Source organism: Brachycentrus maculatus, unplaced genomic scaffold (assembly GCF_059751285.1).
Source record: "Brachycentrus maculatus isolate JH-2025_06_01 unplaced genomic scaffold, ASM5975128v1 h1tg000244l, whole genome shotgun sequence".
NCBI classification, from domain to species: domain Eukaryota; kingdom Metazoa; phylum Arthropoda; class Insecta; order Trichoptera; family Brachycentridae; genus Brachycentrus; species Brachycentrus maculatus.
The window spans coordinates 542347-559905 of record NW_028280995.1 but is presented as its reverse complement, the minus strand read 5'-3'; the positions used below and the strand labels follow the sequence as shown (position 1 = coordinate 559905).

Here is a 17559-nt window from a genome sequence, read left to right as displayed (position 1 = left end):
TCACTATTTCTAACCATTGGTGGAAGAGCATTCCACGCCGTCGGTCCTGCAACAGCAAAGGCACGCTCGCCAAATTTAGTGCGTTGGTTGTGAGCCGGTAAGATCACTTTGCCCATTGCAGATGTTGTAGCCGATCGAAGCGTGAGGCGTCTATCAACCAATTCTTCTGGAATACACAGCTCCTTAAGATACTCTGGAGCCATATTGTGTATTGATTTTTACATGAGTAGGCAGAGTTTATACTCAACCCTTTCGGGAAAGCGTAACCAGTGCAAAGCGTAACGAGTTTGTGAAGTAAGTAAGTAAGTGATGTGACTGAATTTAGAAATTCCAAAAATTAGTCTCGCTGCTGCGTTCAACACTGATTGCAGTCGAGTCATTTTATTGTTTGGTAGACCCGTGTATATACCGTTACAATAATCGACTCTAGATATTACAAACGCATTTATTAATTGACGGGCAGCATCAACTGGCAGATTCTTGCGAATGCTTTTGATACTACACTATACTGATTTTTTAAAATGTTTTTAATGTTTTAGAATTTAAAAAACCCTGATGATGACAAAGTTCTAGTGGAAAACGGATAGTTAAAGTGTACTTATAAAAAATGTTGTTAAAACCAATTTGTTTAATTTTAAAAAGTTAATAAAATGTGCCACAAAGTATCTGCAAAAAACATTCCAGAAATAAATTATTCATATGATAAAAAAATTAGATTACATTTAAATAAAACACTTTTGTGCAGTACAAACGTACAAAAATAGCCCAAAGTGATGATTTCATTAGTTTAATTTCCTTTGACAATGAATTTTTTATGTTTTTATTTTCTTAAAAAATTTATAATAATTTGCTCTATGTTTTTCAGATTCATTTATTAATTAATTATACAATTGTGTGAATTCGTTTAAAACTAGTCATGCCCGACGACGTATTACTGTGACCCAGCTTAGTTAAATGAAAAAAAAAATGGAAATAGAAATAACACATTCCAAATGTGTTTACATTCATAATTCATAATTTTTTATTCGAAGCAATAAAAATTATAAAAATCGATGAAACTACAATGCAATCGAAAACATTGAAAATGATAAGTGACCGCAGCTGTCAAGAAGCACACTAGTTGGCATATGTAATTCAAGTTACTGTTACGTTCAATAGTTCTGCTTTTGCTGTAAAAGAGTTTTTGAAAACATATCTGTCATATGTGACAGTTTTTAATTAATGCGTATACAAATGCGAAAATTCAATACCAAGTCGTCGAATTTTCATTAATTTTAATATTTATTTGAATACATCGTGAATAAAATTTTCGTAGGTACTAAACTTAAATTGTGATTTACGCTAAGCACATTAAGTTAAATTATTTTTTTCCCCACAAACATATAGTGATATTTAGAGCAACACACAATAATTGGTATATTATGATGAATAAAATAATATAAAGATTAATAAAACGCAGCTTTAAAAACAGTTTCGTATTTACGAACCCGTATTTCTCTAAATGCTGTATGCATAACGGGACCTTTGTAATTTTGGAAAAACGACAATGGCGATTTTCTCTTATGGTAGAGGGAGCCGCTAAATCGTATAAAAAAGTCAATTTTTCATACGGCAGCAAAACCCTATTCATCGCCGAACATTTTTCAAACACTTCAGATGCAATTTATCACACGGGATGTATGCAAAGCATGAAAGGATCACAGAAGGTCCAGTTTTAAAACCAGAGTTTTTGAAACAGTGCCAGTGAAACAGTATAAATAAAACATTTTTTTAAGTAGACAATGATCCTAGAGATATTTAAAAAAAATCAAGTTATGAAAATGTTAAAAAAATATATTGAATGAATTATATACATGTAAATCGAAAAAAAAAACAAAAATTAATATTAAAAATTGATTATATCTCTCACAAACATAAACAATAAATAATAAATGTAATTGTAAATAATAAAAGAGCTAAGTCTCTTTATTGAAGAGAACAGCGTAATTAATTTCAAAATTGTAAAGTAGAAGTTTTCGAGAAAATGAATTAAATAAAAAAAAACCGTCGTAACTTTATTAACATAAAAAAAAGCATTTTTGTAAATACCTATTGAGTCCTATTTCTTATGTTGTATTAGAAAAGACGCTGGAAACTTACCATGGCATATTTTCGGCAAGCTTTTCATGTCGTACATAGGTTTAATTCTACGGTCGACGCCTTAGCCAACGTAAAGCTTTCTTTTAAATAATTGTTAAATACTAAATTTCATCATTGTTTAAGCTTTCACAAGTTTAATAAAAGAATGTTAACATAATGTACATACATATCTTAAAATATCTCCCATAATTAACTTACTTTTATATGTACATTTTAAATAATAATTTGATTTACAACATTTTAAGTGTGTCCAAATATTCTTATACTTCCATATTCTTCTTCATCTTTGATGAGATGTCAAAAAATAATATAATAATTTGATCATACTAACAATAGTTTGAAAATCGAGCCGCGTCTACAGTGTTGAATCATTATTATTATTGTCGGTGTATGGGCAGTATAAAAAGTTTGCGTAATTCCTACCCCGAAGGGATATTTATGGGGAAAATTTTCTGCACGAGAATAATTTATATCTTTGAAAGAGTAAAAAAGGAGGATTCTCATATTCCTTGGAGGGCTTCTCATAGCCAAACTGTTTTAAACGCAGGGAAATATATCAGCAAATATTATACATATGGTGTAATGTGAGAACTCGAAGAATTTATATGTTATTGAGAGTAAAAAAATCAATAATATTATTTTTAACGTTATAAAATATAACAACGAGTAATTTGTGAATAACCACTTTTTATTGCACTTTTCTCCAACCGGTTTCTTCAAGAATATTGTCATCATCAGGGTTAAACATATTCGTTGCATGTTTAATCCTGATGATGACAAGGTTCTAGTCGAAACCGGTTGTAGAAAAGTACCAATAAAATATGGTTTTATACAAAGTAGTTTTGTTTAAAAAAGTTTATAAAATAAAAGCACTTTGTGTCTATCTGCGAAAAAAAATTCAAGAAATTGAATTTTTATTTTACTTGGTAAATACCACTATTTCAAGAAATCTATTGTGACGGTGTACGGTGTTTGAAAATGATGCGGAATGCATCAAAACACTTGATACAATAGATTTTAAGAAACAATGGTATTTACCAAGTAAAACTTAAATTAAAAATACTACCACAAAGTGCCGAATCAATGAACGAAATCAGTAATTTTAATTGACATTTATAAACTCAAAAGTGGTATTTTAAAATATGTTTTGCATTTTATATTTGAATTATAAGAAAAAAGAACTAAATATTCATCGTGCATATATTCGTATGGTATATTGAGAGAATTGGAGCATGGATGGTTGAAAACAGATTGACATTGAACACGTCCAAAACGGAACTTATCTGGATAGCCACACCTATACGACAGGATGTAATTGATAACACGACACCACCCAATGCGAGTACCACTTCACCGGCTGTCAAATTGATGGGCGTATTCTTAGATTCCGATCTCTCCATTGAGACTCAAATCAGCAAAACAAGTATGTACGTGTTTCAGCTAAGACAAATTAAGAGTATTTGCAAGAATCTGCCAGTTGATGCTGCCCGTCAATCGATAAACGCATTTGTGGTATCTAGAGTCGATGTATGTAACAGTATATATAGTGAAGCGACGTTGAGGAAGTATTTTACGAAAAGGCGCTATATAAACCATCTAATTTTATATTATTCATTATTTATATTCACGCCTATTTTGTGAATCATTACATATATTCTTACTTGGGTAAGAAAGATATCCTTTTCGAAAAAAAAATATAACAAAATATTAAGAAACACCAGTTTTGAAATAAAAGTTGGTAAAATTTTATCTGGTTGCAAATAAAATACAATAGAACTATTCACGCTGTGAATGATTTGTGGAATTGAATGAATTTAATGGTTGGAAAAATAAGCAATTCGCTGAGAAAATTGAAATATTTTTCCAATATAGACAGTTACAGGCGACTGAAACAGGAGTATGGAAACTCCTAAGGCTATACACAGAGGGATGTATTTAAAAAATATTAGTAAAACAATTTTAAGGGAATTTGTATCACTGTTAGAAAGACATCTTAGTATATAATATTAAATTATTCTTTTAACTGGTTTTTACTCTTATAAACGAATGATGTTGCATTTTGGATGTAAAATATAAATTAGAACGGTTTGAAACTAATTTTAACAGTCAAAGAACATTTTTTTTAAAGTGTTTCAATAAAAAAGTCCTGTCCGTGAAGAAATTAAAATTGAATAAAAGAAAATTACCATCTTTCCACAGGGAAAAGCAGAGAAAATAGAACGCAACTTCAAAATATATAAATATATATAAATATATATATATATATATATATATATATATATATATATATATATATATATATATATATATATATATATATATATATACATATATGTATATATATATATATATATATATATATATATATATATATATATATATATATATATATATATATATATATATATATATATATATATATATATATATATATATATATATATATATATATATAATATATATATATATATATATATATATATATATATATATATATATATATATATATATATATTTATATATATTTATATATATATATATATATATATATGTATATATATATATATATATATGTATATATATATATATATATATATATATATATATATATATATATATATATATATATATATATATATATATATATATATATATATATATATATATATATATATATATATATATATATATATATATATATATATATATATGTATGTATATATATATATATATATATATATATATATATATATATATATATATATATATATATATATATATATATATATATATATATATATATATATATATATATATATATATATATATATATATATATATATATATATATATTTACTATCCTAACTTCCATATTTAAAGTTTTCTAAGATATACAGCAAGATGTTAATCAAAAACATGGTTTTAACGTTACACGTTATAACTGAGTAGTAAGTGAACAATATTAAGATGAATGAATTCATAGTATCCATAGTGCGACGCCGACGTTTCGAAAACGACCCCGGCGCCTTAGGGGATCTCCAGCACATAGCACCCCGTTCACTTGATATTGTCATGTTAATGTGACAGCGATGCAAGAATTCGAATCATATGAGATCAATCGGAAAATCCGACGCGATAGAGGGATTCGATTTGATGAATGGAATTGACGTGTATGGAAATCTGGTATGAAAATATGAACGCTAAAGAGGCATTTGCTGGAAAGCCATTGACTCAAAGGCGTCAGATATGAAATATATTATATTTTTAAAAACCCCATAATAACATTATTAAGCCATTTCATTCGTCGATTCGTCATTTTGTGGTTATATCTTTATGGAAAATGTATGAGTGAAGAAAGAGAAGTAAAAAAAGTTATGAGTCGAATGTATTTGGAAATAGGAGCGGAAAAAGATCGAGGAAAACTTGGCATTATCAAGTTTTTCAGATTATTTTTTGACATCTCATTAAGATGAAAAAGAATATGGAAGTCTGGACATTTACGAGGCTGACAACCATCACAGGCTGGTTTAAGTGATCACTTTACACACGTGTAACATTCACCAATTCTACCCTATTATTGACAACAACACTACTCAAATTCTTAAAGGTTCTATATATTTTGACCAATTTTGAAACATTATTCTTGAATCACTAGAACTTCACTAGAGATATCTATAGAGATAGGTGAGATGAAAAGAAGCTTTTTTTTAGCAGAAACTCTTTTATTAGTATGTGAGGTCCGAATCCTGGATTATAATCACACACATCATCTTTGATGAGATGTCAAAAAATAATTTGATAAATAACTCCTACAATTGGAGATAATCCAAATTTCGTGAACAACTATTTGGATACACTCAAAATGTTGTAAGTATTTCAAATATTCGAAAGTGGTCAGGTCAGGAGTCAGCTATCATTCTCAAACAATGTATGTGAAGCGTAGATGAATTAGTGGTATTCACCATATGAAATTTAAATTTAAAATGTTCTTCATCACTTTTTTTAATGTTTCTAAATTAATAAGTTTAAAAAATATGAATCTTATATTTAGTACAGTCTAATAATCTGAACCTAATTCAAAATGCTTTTAAAAGGCACATCAGATAACAATAATATTAAAAAAGTATTATTAATTTATATTTTACTTCGTAAATACTTATATTTTTTTAAAACCTGTTGCGAAATAGTGGTATTTACCAAGTAAAACTTGAATTAAAAATAGAAAGTTATTACCACAATGTAACTGCCGAATAAATTGATGAATTATTAAAAATCCCTAAAACAGTCATTGATGGTTTTCATCCAGGTTTTTATCGTTAAAAGTACACTATGAAAATAAATTAAATAGCGTTTTAATAAACTCTACAAAGTACTGGACAATTTATTATGGTTTGGTTTGGTGAAAATTATTTTTTAAGTAGGAAAGCTTACAAAATCTTTTGGGGAGAAAAAACATTAAGAATTTACCAGTTTTCTGACTCATTTGTTTTTCTTTTCTTATTGAGTGAAATCTACTTAACAAACAAAAGAACAGTACCATGATACTAAATACCAGGAAAATAAGTAAAAAGACGTTTTAATAAACTGTACAAAGAACGAGACAATTTGTTAATGGTTTGGTTTAGTCCAAATTAATTTTTAAGTAGAATAGTTTACAAAATCTTTTGGGCGGATAAAAACATTAGGAATTTGCCAGTTTTCTAACTCATTAGCTCTCCTTTATTATTTGGTGAAATCTACTTAACAAACAAACACTCTATACAGAAGTCGATACAGTGCGATAAAATAAGATTAAATAAGTTTCGAGGGTACTTAACTGGAAAGAAGAAAGAAAAAAGGTTTCCCCAAGACACTTGGGATGTAGGAAGAAAGAAACTTTGTATGAAAGGACCAATTATTGTGGCTTTGGTAAAGTCGAAATTCTTTTGAATTTTAATAGGTGATGCCCGTAAAAGTTTTAAAGTAGGAATTAGATAATAAATATTTAAAGTAAAAGCGTGTGAAGGAGAAAGTTTTGCGTTTACCTACCCAAATAAAGTTAGATAACTTCAAATAGATTTTAATTATTTTCAGATATAGTTTTCAACTGTTATTTTTTTAATGAATTGCGGAGGAAGAACATAAGTGATAATATAATTTTTTAGGGATTTTTGTATAAATTATAAAAATAAACCAAATATACGTATTTATATTTATATAAATACATATATATATATATATATATATATATATATATATATATATATATATATATATATATATATATATATATATATATATATATATATATATATATATATATATATATATATATATATATATATATATATATATATATATATATATATATATATATATATATATATATATATATATATATATATATATATATAAATATATATATATATATATATATATATATATATATATATATATATATATATATATATATATATATATAGGACTTGCAAGAATTTGAGTAGTGTGGTTGTCAATAATGGGTAGAATTGGTGAATGTTTCACTTGTGAAGTAATCACTTTAACCAGCCTATGATCATCATAAGCCCTGTAAATGCCCAGACTTCCAAATTCTTCTTCATCCATGTCGAAATGTCAAAAAAAGATAAAAAAAACATAATGAACACTATAAACATACACAGACTGCACAAAAAAAAAACTAAACAACTAACTCCCTTTCCAAAAACAAGAGCTTATCTTTTTTTTGGGAAGATACCGCATGAAAACATATGTACCCTAGTATTATTATTAAGATATTAATAAAAATGCATACTTTGTTAGTTATAAAAAATTCAATGAGTAATGTTCCAAGAAGATTCTGAGGTGCCCACGAAATTTGTAAAATTTCGACGCCGCTGCTACGGCGTTACCAGCGTGGGCGTCGAGTTGGCGTCGCGACGCTGTTAGTGAAATTAAGCGTAGTCTTGGAAATGCACGCCTGGGAACAATATCTCACGACGTGTGCGGTACACAGAACAAAGCAGCGTGATAGAGAAACAATGGCCCTCTTGTATTGCTGATTTATTAAAATAAATTAGGGTAGCCAACAAAAGGATTTGCATATTTTAATTGTGGTATACCTCGGAAAATACGGTTTTCACCGAAAGAAAGCGGTGCAATGCTTACAATACCAGAACGAACAGACATGATTAATTATTTTAATTTTTGTTTATTTCAGGGATATCTTAAAAAACAGAAAAATAAATCCATTCCGAAAATCGTAATTTTTATGATTTTTTTACTTTCATTGATTATTTTAAAATTTATTTATAATTAAATAGAATATCCTACATTAATAAAAACTATTATTAAAATAAATAGTAATTTTACGTAAGCCCTGTAAATGCCCAGACGTCCATTTTCTTCTTCGTCTATGCTGAAATGTCAAAAATAATGTAAAAATAACACAAGTCAAAAGGCCGCATCAGGGTAGCTAAGAGGCCACGTGGGCTCTTAAGACCCCTGAACCAAATTATAAAATTGTCAAATTTGTACATTTCTTTCCTAACGATTTTCCAGTGTAGGACTTAGATGAATTAATATATGTATTTACTTTCAATATCATCAGTCAGAGTGGTTATATGTAATAGAAAGCGATCGCCCATTCTCAAAAGCTTAAATAATGTTAATGCCAATTTTGCCAGGCGGCGTGCAATGTTAAAGCGACGGCAGGAATTTGGTTAGTTTTCATCAATTAATCTCCAATGGATGTTTTGCCAAAAAATTGGTTAGTTGTAGAATTTTCCGAAAAACTTTCGTTGTGGCGCTTACCTGACCGATGGTTACTAGACCCGGCGTTGGGGGAAACGTTAGCAGCGCTGATTAAGGCAAACCCGGCAGGTTTCGACCCCTTGCTTCCTTTGTCCTTCCGCCGAGTCCTGGTTACTCTTTCTTCGAAACGTATACCTAACAAGCAGACCTGGAAGGAAAAAGGACGCCCGTTCTTTCAGACCGAAGTTCCAGGATTTTCAAAGCCTGTGGGTAATATTCGTATGAATTTTTAATGAAATTTTTGCATTTATGTAAATACAACAGATGCCAAAAAATGCACTGTGGTTTAAAAAAAACTGATTTTAAAAAATTGATATCATATTTAATTTTTATATATACATTTTAACAGTATTCAAATCACAAGTTTTTAAGACTACAAGTGAGAATAAAGACAACCATTTTCAATAATTTAAAATTACAAGCATATTCGATGCATATTTAATATTATAGAATAGGTAAAAACTCGTTTTTGAGTATCATCCTTGAAGGATATTTTTACATTTTATTTCAATCGATATGTTATTTTATTTTTTCAATATTCATAGAAATTTTAAAAGTTGAAAATTTGGATAATATCAGGGGCTACGAAAATAAAATAATTATTTCAATTGGCACCAGTTGTGATTTATTATATAAAATGCATCAATTACAGGAAAAATATTTTTCAGTTAAAGTTTTTTTGATGTTAAAATGTCAGTACGAATATCACTCACTAGGCAACGATAACAAAAAAATGGAGATCAATGTTTTTCATCGGACGAAATATAAATTATTTAATAAAATCATTGCTATCAAATCGTGAAAATAACTTGATTTTTCGATTCCGGCAATCCCCAAATTGAATTCATGAAATGTTTATTTTCAATCGGTCTGGGTGTCTGTGAAGTATTTTTCACATATATCTTCCCTATCTTTATAATCCTATCTGCTGACAAACCTCTTAAAGTAAAGGCTTTGCGGGTTATTTTTTAAACTAAAATATTTATTCAAATTATATCCTGGTTGGTGCTTAATTAGTAGGACTGAGAACCTTTCCTTCATGTATATATCGGACAAGTTAATGCTGTATGCACCATTGGGTGCGGATAACGGTTGAAAGAAAACGAAGAAGAAAATATGATATTCTTCTGCCAACGTTTCGTCTACCCTTGCATAATGCGTTTTCAAGTCAATAAATTGTAGACAAAAATATACAGTGTATGCGTCATTTTATGAAAATAAGGGGAAGAAAAGAAAATGTTTATTTTCATACAGACAAGAATAAACCATCGTTGTAGTTATAAAATACATATAATTGACTTAAACATTTTCAAATTATATTTTGTTATGGGTTTATTCAGATACATGGTTTGTTATGGTACAAATACAAATTATTATGGTTTATTCAAATACATTCTTTTTTTTTAAGGGGGTAATGCAAACACAAAATTTAGTAAGCGATTGGCTACGTAAGAATCCAGACTTGATCCGCGCATAATTTAGCTTTTTTTTTAAATAATACATATTGAAAAAATACTTTTACTATTTTTTTAACTCCTTACCTTCCAATAACTTTTTTCTTTTCAAAACCATGTAAGTACCTACTTATTTCGAAGAAAAACTTATTTTTCAATACAAAAACGGTGTTTAAGAAAAAAATTCAATTGCATAAATGTTACGTGGGTTTAAATAAAATTTAACAGTGGGCTATCGAATATCCCGCCTGAAACATTTGTAAATGTATTTGTCATAAATTGACAAATACAATACGCTCTTAAGAAAATATCGCTGTACCATAAATTTGGTGTAGACTACCATAAATTCGGTGTAACTTTACTAACAAGGATTACGAAGATGGAAGATTATTAGAAAAGGTTGTTTAGATCTTGCGTTGCTCGCGTGGAATAGTAATAATAGGAGAGTTCCAATAATATCAGAAGAGCAGAATAAGCAAGCGGTCTGCAAGTGCGACAATTGCATTATCTGAAGCATTTGCGGCAAGCATCCGGCCCTGGGGTGCTCTCCTGGCTAAATAGTTCAACGCTCGCGGAAGTAGAGAGATAAGGAATACTACTGCAACCAATTCCAACGTTCCACTCGTTTGTAACATAATAATGTAGAATTATTATATCTGTTAATTATCCATTTCTGAGAGCCGAACAAATGCTAAATTCAACCAACATTCATTTTTCTCAACCGAATATGTAAAACGAGTATTTGAAATATCTAGCCGAAGCGTTTTCATGTACTTTTCATTGATTTGCCAATAGCTTAGTGAAATAAAATGATGTTTTAAATGTAAGAAATAAAACACCTGCATAACACTACTTTTTGTATAATTTATATTTGAAGCACTAACTTTGTGATTTTTCATTTAATAATTAAAATGTAACTTTGTTTTAAAATCACTATAGTGATATTAAAACAAAGTTTCATTTTAATTAGTACTTTTTGAGTTTATGAATGTAAATACGAGTAGTTTTCGAAAAAAATAGATTGATAAGAATATCAATAGGTGAAAATACATAACTGAACTGATAAAAGTGGTATTTTTGTACAAATGTGTAATTTAAAAAAGATTTAAATGGTTGTTTTGGCACTGCCTTTTTTTATTTTATTATTTTTAATTTATTATTTTAAGGGACGTTAAAGTTTTTTTTTAAACAAATAAACTATTATTCGCCTTTAAAATAAAGTTATCCCTTAAAGCTTTTGGCTACAATGTTGGAGATCCTAGGATCGATTCTCTGGTGAGTTTAAATAATTTGTTTTTCTAAGATATTTCTTTGAAATTACTCTTGACTAGTACCCAAAGTGCAGGATTAATAACATTGCTTTCATATATGTAATTAAAGGTCAACTTAATATTGCATTAATTTTCTGCAGTGCCCTATGCACCGTTTGGGGCGAACAAGGGTCCGTAGTAAGACGAGGACGATCATATTGGAAGCTTCACTTTTAAGTTAACGGTTGAAACTACGCTGTACGAATGGGTTTTCTATGTCGGACCCTACTTTGTGTAATTTTTAGGTAAGTAAAGGACTAAAAAAATTAAATTAATTATGCTTAAAAAATAATTATTTTTTCTTTATCTTGATTACCAAGCTTATTTTGTATTTCTTTAAGTTAACCTTTCTTTCAAAAACCTACACGAAGCCAAAAAGCTAAGTAAAATGTGAGTATTGAATATTCACAGAGTTCAATTAATATGAGATAATCAATTCAATCGTTGTTTTAATCTAAATTATAATTTTAACCCATAAATTCAACTAAGTTGATTTAGTATTTGGTTTAGCGATTAAATTAAATAGAATGGTTATAATTTGAAATTTGTTTGTGAAATTAATCCATTTTAATTGAATTTTACTAATGGATCCATTGTCAAAAAATACTCCCTTAAATTTTAATAAAATTTATTTCGTTTATCTTATTCAAAACTTTTAAGTGATTTAATATGCTTTGAAAACAACTTGTTTTGTTTTATTTGTTTGTTTGATTTTGAAGTACATTCGATTCTTAATTTACATTATTGGATTCAATGCTTTATCGTATATCATATCTTGTTTTTAGTTAATTCCATTTTATAAATATATTTTAATATTAAGGATCATCTGGATTCAAATGCATGCTTTGGATGATGCTGTAATTATTGAGCTTTTCTCAAATTTCGTTAAAAAATTTAACTACGTCCATTTTTTATGCATGTACATATATTTGCAAAATACATTTCATATACGGGGAAGATAACCCATTTTCCAGAAATGATCGGCGGGTTTGTATAAGAAGGTGCATGAATATGGAAGAGGCGAAGAATGTTTGTAAAGACGAGTGGTACGGCGTTTATTCTCTCTGTCTACCCCTACGATTCAGCGGGGTGGTGGTTAATTAGTTAGTTAGTTGGAGTTTAATAAAAATGTCAGAAATATAATTGTAAAGTCATGTTGGTTACAGATAGATTAGACCGGAAATAAGCGACCCGTAATCAAAGCTGATTTTTTACTCGCTGAAAAGTTAACCGCATTTCCGCTGAAGGTTCCGAAAAACGGAGCTTTTCAACCTTTCCGCCGAACTCAAAGCGTTTTCCAATCTTGAAAGCGTTGTTTTTGAAGCACAAAGCGAGGCCGCCCTCGCGAAACTGACGGTTAAATCATAAATAAGTTGTTAGTCAAAACATTAAGACCTCGGCGCGGAAACGGCTTAACAATGGAGGTGTTTGTAAATTCTAAAATATGAAGAGGAAATTCTAATGTGGAGGTAAATACGAGTTTCCATAAACTATATGGACTGAACTGGGAACGAAGCAGCTTGGAAGTCATAATTTTGTCGACTTGCATTATGGATGAGGTGAAAAAAGGCGGAAACTCGCCCGCGGTGTTAGTTAGTTAGAGAATTATTTATTAGAAAATAGGAGTAACCGTTTATTACGCCGGCTTTTTCTTCGTAAATTTTTCTACATTTTAAAGAAAATATTTCACCCTTTTTTTTCTATTTTACCCTTGGTGGTTTAAGTGGTTTGGTGTGGGAAAACGGATGATAGAAAATATGTTCGCGCAATGAAAAATATCCTACGTAAAATTAAAATTAAAAATGAGATATATTTTTATAGAGAAATAACATTCAACGTTGCATTCGAATACGCGAGTGTTTTTATCTATCCTCTGTATATGTAAATAAAAAAGGTAAATATAAATTTGCGCGTGTTTTTATGTATCTTTTGTAAAAATAAAAAGGCTAATGTCCGTTTGTTCAACATTTCAATCTCCTTAAGTTATTCTCTTATTGCTTTGAAATTTTGATACAACGCAGCGTTTCATTAAACACGTGTTTTGAATGTACGACAGGGTATTTTTTTTAGGATTAACAGTTTTTTTACCTCAATGCCAGCGCCTTCTGTTCAAGCAATACACGCAATAGGTACTATAAATTGCTCATGACAGACAACGTGCTTCTTGACAGCTGCTTACTTAGTATTTCCAATGATTTTGATTTCATTGCTGTTTTATAGATTTTTAACATATTCTTTGATTGACAAATATTGTGAAATTTAACTCATAAAAATCTGTGCTTTTAATTTTTTTCCCATTGAATGAGACTGAGCCACAGAAATGCTTGGTCGGGTACAGCTAGTCGACAACAATATGAAGGTTAGCTAATTAATAATCAGATTTTGATATAATTAATTCCAAAACTACTGATATTAATTGCAATGACAGAACATAGCAGGGACACGGAATTTTGCGACAAATTCAATAAGTTATAGCTTGGCTGGTTAGAATCGCAAGTAACACGATGCTAAACGATAATTTAGTGAGTTCATTACCGTTTAGCATGTTTCTAGCTAGATATTTATGATAATAACTCCACAAATACATAGTGATATTACAACAGGCTGGCACAAAACTAATCACCCTATCGGAAGATTTTAAAAAAAAAAAAAAGTTGAATGACGTCTAGGTATCTTGCATTCTTTATGACACTGGGACAATATTAGGTCCATTGTGACCTAGCGGAAGATGTTATAAGCTAAAGCAGCAATATACAAACAGATTCAGGGTGACGCAAAAGTAATCATTCAATTTTGTTTATAAACAACTTTTTTACTCAATAAAAAAATAAGATTTTTAGTAATGGAAAAATTTAAACGGACCTTTTATTTTTTATTCTGTTAAGTAAAAAATATGATATCCGAGAAATGACTACCACCAGTGCAGATTTACATTTGTGCCCGTTTAATTCAATATTTTTGTATATACTGCAGCTATCTTGTAAATAAATACTAATCAAATACTAGTGTAGTGATAGGTTAAGTATATGTTAAAGCATTAGGCGTGTAAATATTATATATACCTACAGTATCGAACAGATTAATTAAAAGAAAACTGTTTTTTTGTATTTTCAACACCCTGTAAATAAAATATTTTCGGGTTGTTCCTCGTATTATGGACGAAGGCCGCTTCTTTCAGAAACTGAGATGATGAATAGCGAGAAGTATCACTCAATTCTACTGGAAAATATACTACGGAGATTAAAGTTCAAATGGTAACACTGCCACAAATCCAAAAAAAAAATGAAATTTTTCACACAAAAATAATGAACTGTGTTGGACTAGTCAAGAATTTTGCAAGACATAAACCATATTGTAAATCTATAGCCATCTGTAAGAATCGGCTCTCCAAAATTGATTACACTGCGGTGTAAAAGCTCATTTTGGTCATAGTTCTGGTATGGTTCCGAGATGAAAAAATGGCATCCACGTGCCAAAATCTTATATAATAGTAGCCAAGAAGAGTAAAATCTTTGGTTGAGCCCAAATAAGATCATATTAAATATAAATTTGTGATAAAACTAATAAACAAAAGATTTTACAAAACTTTTCACGAAAATACAACACAAAAAGAGTTTTGTTTCAATTAATCTGTTCGATACTGTAGTACATAAGTAATAATAATAATAATAATAATAATAGTAATAAAAATAATAATAATACTTATGTAGTACATAAGTAAACTCACATATAAAATCATAGAACTAAAATCATACACCTAAGTTACTTCATTGCTAACTTAGAATCAATGAAATGAATAAACTCATACCTCTAGCGAGATAGCGAGTGTTTTTAACTTAAATTTTCACTCATGAATTACATAAAATTATAGTTACTTTAAACATAAAAAGTAAATCCACTCACGAGTAGGCATAGGCTATAAAACTTTAAAAGTTGAAGCCTGAGTAGGGTCGTGATAAGCGGTATCGCATAAGCCATACCTAAATTTTAAAGTCACTTGGACTTGGTAATTCAAAAAAATAAAAAGACGTACGAGACCATTTGCAAAAATTATGACATCTTCCGATAGGGTGATCAATTTTGCGCCACCCTGTATAATCATGCGATGTAAATATAGTACTACTGGAGACAACGTAAATAGTATTCCAGGGATATGCATGTTACATTAAGTTACAAAATGTGACGTTATTATTGTGTTAACGGTTTCGTGTTGTGTTGAGGTGTTACACCACTCATGCTGTGAGAATTTGCTGTGTAGATGAAGCAGATAGGCGCAAAATATATTAGACAAATTCTCATTCGAGGGGCATGCAAATCCTAAACAAAAATATATTTACGGTTGAAAATACCTAACTGGGCTGTTCTTGGATTCAGATATTTATCGTCACATTGTAATTTTAAAGGAAGGGAGAAATTCAAGAATGGCTGAGGTACTAAAGGGTGAGACATACCCATACCCGCATTAACACATTGATTGCTGACCTGAAAAGATAGATTTCAAGAGATGGCCAAATTATTATTTTTCTTTAAATTTATTTTTAATTTTTTTTAACTGTGGTTATTTAAATTTGTAAAGTGTGTAGGTTTAAAAGAATGTAAATAAAAAGTAAACTTATTGATTTATTAAGAGATTGTGGAAATTAAAAAAGCCATAAAACAAAATTTAAATTTATTATTAGATTAAAACCAATATTTTTAGCTTTTCCACTTTTTTATTTGACCAGCGACCGGGTTTCGTCGTTACCGACATCATCAGACTGGTGAGAGGCTATACAAATTTTTGTGTTATAAATAAAAGAAGGCAGGAGTTCATAACCATGATTTGATATAATTTTATGAGAAATTAATTTAATTTGAGTGAATTTAAATTATTATGTGAATTTAAATTAATTCACTCAAATTAAATTAATTTCTCATAAAATTATATCAAATCATGGTTATCAACTCCTGCATTCTTTTATATATAACATAACAATTTGTATAGCCTCTCACCAGTCTGATGATGTCGGTAACGACGAAACCCGGTCGCTGGTCAAATAAAAAAGTGGAAAAGCTAAAAATATTGGTTTTAATCTAATAATAAATTAAAAATACAATTCCATCACGAAGTGTCAGTGGATAATATAAATCTATCAAAATTTAAATATTATTAATCATCAATTAAATTTAAGTAACATTTCTGTTTTCCGCACAGTAGGTTTTTGTGTGTGTGTTCCACTTTGCGTATGCGTGCGCAGCTTCATACTGTTTTGAGGTGATTCCATTAGTTGTTATTCGAGGTTGCTACGCAATGCATAATAAAAATAACATTTAGATTTTTTTACGTAATAAGTGGAAGTTTTCGGTAAGGGAATGAAATTGATTATGAGAATTTTAATGTTTTAGAATTTGATAAACCCTGATGACGACAAGGTTCATGTCGAAACTTGTAGGTTAAAGTGTACTTGAAATAAAAAAGTGGTTAAAAAAGTTGTTTAATTTTATAAAGTTATTAAAATGTACTACAAAGTATCTGCGAAAAACATTCAAGAAATGTAAATACTTATCGCGCGGTAACGCGTGATCGGCCAACGGCTGACGGGCCGGATGACGCGTATACGCGTGACCAGCAATCAACGTATTAATATGTAGAACTCATATATTATATTTAGGATTCAAGTTAAGATATTTTCTTGTGTGATGAATTAAAATAAAAATATAAAACCGATATTGATTAAAATGTTGTTCGTTCAGAAGATCTATTTATTCGTATGTTGTTTGGCTATTGGAATTTGACCAACATATTTTTATTAATTTAAAATGCATCCTAACAGCTTGTACTATTTAAATAATTATCAATTATTAAATATTTTATGAATAAAAACTAA

At 29.1% G+C, this 17559-nt stretch overlaps 1 protein-coding gene across 2 annotated transcripts in view; it reads right to left on the bottom strand.

Moving 5' to 3' along the window:
* LOC148306279 (uncharacterized) overlaps positions 1-17559 on the bottom strand; it is a 441109-nt gene that overhangs the window by 39002 nt on the left and 384548 nt on the right. The window contains exon 3 of one of the 2 annotated variants that reach the window (XM_088265309.1): positions 8929-9076. The exons of the other annotated variant lie outside the window; for it this stretch is intronic. Coding sequence (XP_088121435.1) covers positions 8967-9076 — 110 coding nt within the window. The 3' untranslated portion in view covers positions 8929-8966. The remainder of the gene's footprint in view (positions 1-8928; positions 9077-17559) is intronic. 2 annotated transcript variants of the gene reach the window in all.